Genomic DNA, 4,956 nt, shown 5'->3' with positions numbered 1-4,956 from the left:
AAGAGTTGGTTTTGGTTAATGGAGGTTTGTTAATGGGGGAAATTGGGAATTTGAAGAGGGAAGATGCGAATGGGAGAAGGGGGTCGGTTAGGAAGAGAGAATGAGAGAATTAGGGATTTAAGGGGTGGGTCGGGTTAAATCCGGGTTGAAACCCAAAATTTTTTTAAAAAAAACTGGGTGCTGGGGCTATAGGAGGGGCGACCCGCTTCCCAGCGTGCTTGAGAGGGCGTTCTGACGTTTGACGCCAGGCGCGACGCGTCTCTTAGTGTGCCTGAGATGGCGCTCTGACATTTGACATCAAGCGCGGCGCGCCAACCAGTGCGCCTGACCCCTTTTTTTTCTATTACAAGCTGAGTTACAAATAATGACAAAAAGAATCCTATTAAGCTAAAACTAACCTATATTCTAGAAATTGAAACTAAGCTACTAAGAAAACTTTAAGAATTCAGAGAACTATCTATTACATATTGTTCATGGGTTGCCTCCCATGTAGCGCGTGATTTAACATCGCGGCACGACACAACTTGAATCATTCATCATTTAGCTCAAGAGCTTCCCGATCACGATCTAAATCCTCACCGAAATAATGTTTCACCCTTTGGCCATTGACCAAGAAAGTAGGGGCAGTCTTACCTTTACGTTCAACAACCCCATGTTGTGTCATTTTGACCACTTCAAAAAGACCACTCCACTTCGACCTTAGTTTTTCGGGGAAAAACCTTAGTCTAGAGTTAAAGAGTGGTACCTTATCTCCTAGATTGAAGGTATGAGCTACTATGTGCTTGTCATGCCACCTCTTCGTCTTTTCTTTGTATAGCTTGGCATTCTCATACGCATGGAGCCTAAACTCCTCAAGTTCATGTAGTTGATTTACTCTCTTTTTATCGGATAGCTCAGGGTCTAAGTTCAACTTCTTGATTGCCCAATATGCTTGATGTTCTAATTCCACCGGAAGGTGACATGCTTTCCCAAATACTATGTGATTGGGAGAAGTCCCTATTGGTGTCTTATACGCAATCCTATATGCCTACAATGCATCATCTAGTTTATCAGACCAATCCTTCCTTTGCGCATTCACCGTTTTCTGCAAAATTTGCTTCACTTCTCTATTTGAAACCTCTACTTGGATCCTCGTTTGAGGATGGTAAGCTGTAGCAACCTTATGGCGAATACCATACTTAGCAAGAAGATTCTTAACAAGATGGTTAATAAAATGCTTACCTCCATCACTTATAATTGCCCTTGGAGTGCCAAAGCGAGTGAATATGTGCTTCTTGATGAACTTTATCACCACCCTTGAATCATTGGAAGGAAGAGGGACAACCTCAACCCATTTACTAACATAATCCACAGCTACAAGAATGTAATGGTTTCCATTAGATGGTGGGAATGGACCCATGAAGTCAATACCCCACACATCAAAGATTTCCATCTTTAAAATGTTACTTAGCGACATCTCATGTCTTCTTGAAATAATACCCAACCTTTGGCATTTATCACAACCCTTCACAAAAGCAATATAATCTTTAAATAAGGAGGGCCAAAAGAAACTAGATTGTAGTACCTTATGAGTAGTGCGCTCTCCTCCATGGTGACCTCCATATGTGCTAGCATGACAACTTTCGAGCACTTTGTGACACTCACATTCTGGAATGCACCTTCTCACTACCTGATCTATGCCTTGCTTGAACAAGAATGATTCATCCCAGATATAGAACTTAACATAATGATTGAGCTTTTTCTTTTGCTGGGTGGTTGAACCCGGCGGATAATCGCCACTGACTATCAAATTAACAATGTCTGCATACCATGGCACTTGAGAGATATCTAATGCCATCAATTGTTCATCCAGAAACTCTTCCTGGATTTGCTCACCTTCATTCACATGTGAAAAATCCTCCAACCTAGATAAATGATCTGCTATTTGATTCTCAGTACCTTTTCTATATTTGATCTCAAGGTCAAATTCTTGGAGAAGCAATATCCATTGAATCAGCCTTGTTTTAGCATCCTTCTTGTTGAATAGGTACCTAATAGCTGCATGGTCAGTAAAAACAATCACTTTAGTACCTACCAAATATGATCTGAACTTGTCAAAGGCAAACACTAGAGTCAATATCTCTTTCTTAGTCACTGTGTAATTAGCTTGTGTAGAGTGAAGGGTCTTGCTAGCATAATAGATCGAGTGGAACACTTTACTCTTTATTTGTCCCAACACTGCACCCACTGCTATGTCGCTTGCATCACACATGAGTTCAAATGGTAATTCCCAATCAGGAGCAATTAAGATGGGAGCTACAATTAAGTTCCTCTTCAACATCTCAAAAGCTTTTAAGCACATCTCATCAAAGTCAAACTTCACCTCCTTCTCCAAGAGACTTCACATAGGTCTTGCAATCTTGGAAAAATCCTTGATGAATCGCCTGTCAAATCCTACATGACCAAGAAAACTACACACACCTTTTACAGAAATGGGAGGGGGCAATTTCTCAATTACTTCTACCTTAGCCTTATCAACTTCCAAACCAGATTTAGACACCTTGTGTCCCAACACTATTCCCTCTCTTACAAGAAAATGACACTTTTCCCAGTTTAGAACTAAGTTAGTGTCTTCACATCTAGCAAGTACTTTATCAAGATTTCAGAGACATACCTCAAAAGACTTCCCAAAGAAGGAAAAATCATCCATGAACACCTCAACAATGTCTTCCACCATATCATGAAAGATGGCCATCAAACACCTTTGAAAAGTTGCCGGTGCATTGCAAAGTCCGAACGGCATGCGCTTGAAGGCATATGTGACATAAGGACAAGTGAACGTGGTCTTTTCCTAATCCTCTGGTGCAATCAAGATCTGGTTGTAACTGGAATATCCATCTAAGAAACAATAGTACTCCTGCCCTACTAGTGGGTCAAGCATTTGGTCAATGAAGGGAATAGGGTAGTGATCTTTTCAGCTTTTTCATTTAGTTTTCGATAATCCATGCAAATTCTCCACCCGGTCACTGTTCTGGTAGGAATCAACTCATTATTTTCGTTCCTTACCACTGTCATGCCTCCCTTCATGGGAACACATTGTACCGAACTTACCCATTTACTGTCAGAGATTGGGTACACAATTGTAGCATCTAGCCACTTTATGACTTCCTTTCTTACCACTTCTTTCATCACATGATTTAGTCAACGTTGATGTTGTGCTTTGGGTTTGTGATCCTCTTCTATGTAAATTTTGTGCATGCATAAAGCCAAACTAATCCCATGAATATCATCCATCTGCCATCCAATTGCTTTCCTCCTCCTCTTTAAGATCCTCAATGCCGCATCAACCTGTAAGTCAGACAATTCAGCAGAAAGTATAATAGGCAAGGTTTCATTAGTACCCAAATAAGCATACCTTAGGTGAGCTAGTAGGGTTTTTAGTTCCAAAGTACTGGCTTCTTCTATTGATGGCTTTGGTGGGGCCCCCAACTCGCGCTCTAGTGACTCCACTTGATTCCTACGAGTGTGTACTAGTGCTAGATTTAAGCATGATTCAATCTCTTGAGCTTCAGTGTCTCCCTCTATCTCATGACCCACTAACACTCTTTCTAAAAGATCTTCGGGCACAACTACTTGTGATTCTACTATGTGATCAACCACAGTAATAGCAGACAACTCTTCATAAATAAAAGGTAATTTTTAAGCGCGGTAAACATCAAATACCTCTACCTTATCACGTGCCCTCATGGTTAGTTGACCAGCTACTACATCAATCAATGTCCTACCCGTGGCCAAGAAAGGTCGTCCAAAAATGAATGGAACTTCAGAATCGGGTTCAAAGTCTAAGACCACAAAATCTACCGAAAAAATCAATGAACCTACTTGCACTAACACATCTTCTAACACACCCTCTGGCCTAGTAATGGATCTATCTGCAAGTTGGAGAATAACAGTGGTTCTCTTTGGACTACCTAACCCAAGCTTTTGATACAAATATAGAGGCATCAAATTTATACTTGCCCCCAAATCACACAACCCCCGGGCTTGAACACTTTGTCCAATTGTAGTCTGCACAGTAAAACTACCCGGATCTTTTAACTTTTTGGGCAATCTGTTTTGGATCCTTGAGCTGCACTCCTCAGTAAGTGCTACAGTTTCATATTCAGTAAGTCTCCTCTTGCTGGCTACTATGTCCTTCACGTAGTTAGCATACTTCGGGATACCCTGCAAAATGTCAACCAAAGGTAGATTAATGTGAACTTGTTTAAGAAGAGAGAGAAACTTACCAAAGCATTCATCTTCATTCTGCTTTTTCAGCCTCTCTGGAAATTGAGGTGGTAATTTCTTTTGAGGAACAGGTACCTCTACATTGGAGTTTTTTACTACCTCTTCCACCCTATTTTCTTTGTTACTTACCTCAATGTCTCTTTTCTTTGGAGCTAGTTCCTCTAATTGCAGCCCACTTCTAATTCTTAACACATGCAATTGCTTTGGATTTGGCTTAGTATCACCGGCAAGCCCGCCCAGAGGACGCAAGTTCAAGGAATTAGCCACTTGCGCAACTTGTTTCTCTAAACTCATTTACGACATCTGGATGTTTCTAATGTTTTCATCCTACTTATCTATTCTAGCATTTAATTTGGTCCCTATTTCAGTCATGAGCTTTTGGAGTAGCTCTTCATTGGTCATCCCCCCTTTTTGTGCACTAGGATTTGGGCTTTGGTTAGAATTTAAGTATTGTTGCCCAACTCCTTGAGAACGGTATTGGTTAACCCCTTGTGCTTGATTTTGGTTTTGGTTACCACCCCATGAGAAGATAGGATGGTTCTTCCAACTATGGTTGTAAGTATTACCATAATTTTGTTGCACTCCACCCCTTTGTGCATTACCCACATAGTTTACGGAATCCGGGTTTGCCTCACATTGTTCAGTTTCATGAGTTCCACTACCACATACCTCACACCAATTTGCTGCCTA

At 41.0% G+C, this 4,956-nt stretch overlaps 1 protein-coding gene across 1 annotated transcript; it reads right to left on the bottom strand.

The window, feature by feature from the left end:
* Positions 1-3,180: 3,180 nt before the first annotated feature.
* On the bottom strand, positions 3,181-4,560 carry LOC125861416 (uncharacterized). Its single transcript, XM_049541325.1, has 2 exons — positions 3,738-4,560; positions 3,181-3,656 (listed from the first exon to the last, which is right to left on the bottom strand). The coding sequence occupies exons 1-2, from the start codon at positions 4,558-4,560 to the stop codon at positions 3,181-3,183; spliced, it is 1,299 nt and encodes a 432-aa protein (XP_049397282.1).
* Between the last annotated feature and the right edge of the window lie 396 nt (positions 4,561-4,956).

This window comes from Solanum stenotomum, chromosome 4 (assembly GCF_019186545.1).
Source record: "Solanum stenotomum isolate F172 chromosome 4, ASM1918654v1, whole genome shotgun sequence".
NCBI classification, from domain to species: Eukaryota; Viridiplantae; Streptophyta; class Magnoliopsida; order Solanales; family Solanaceae; genus Solanum; species Solanum stenotomum.
The sequence above is the reverse complement of the archived record's forward strand: the minus strand, read 5'-3'. Positions and strand labels throughout refer to the sequence as shown.

What these genes read in the sequence shown, in the direction of transcription:
- LOC125861416 (XM_049541325.1), bottom strand. Translation starts at nt 4,560, where the DNA reads ATGAGTTTAGAGAAACAAGTTGCGCAAGTGGCTAATTCCTTGAACTTG. An exon ending in ATTGATTGATGTAGTAGCTG is followed by an intron (nt 3,657 to 3,737) that starts GTCAACTAACCA and finishes TTATTTATGAAG; the next exon opens with AGTTGTCTGCTATTACTGTG.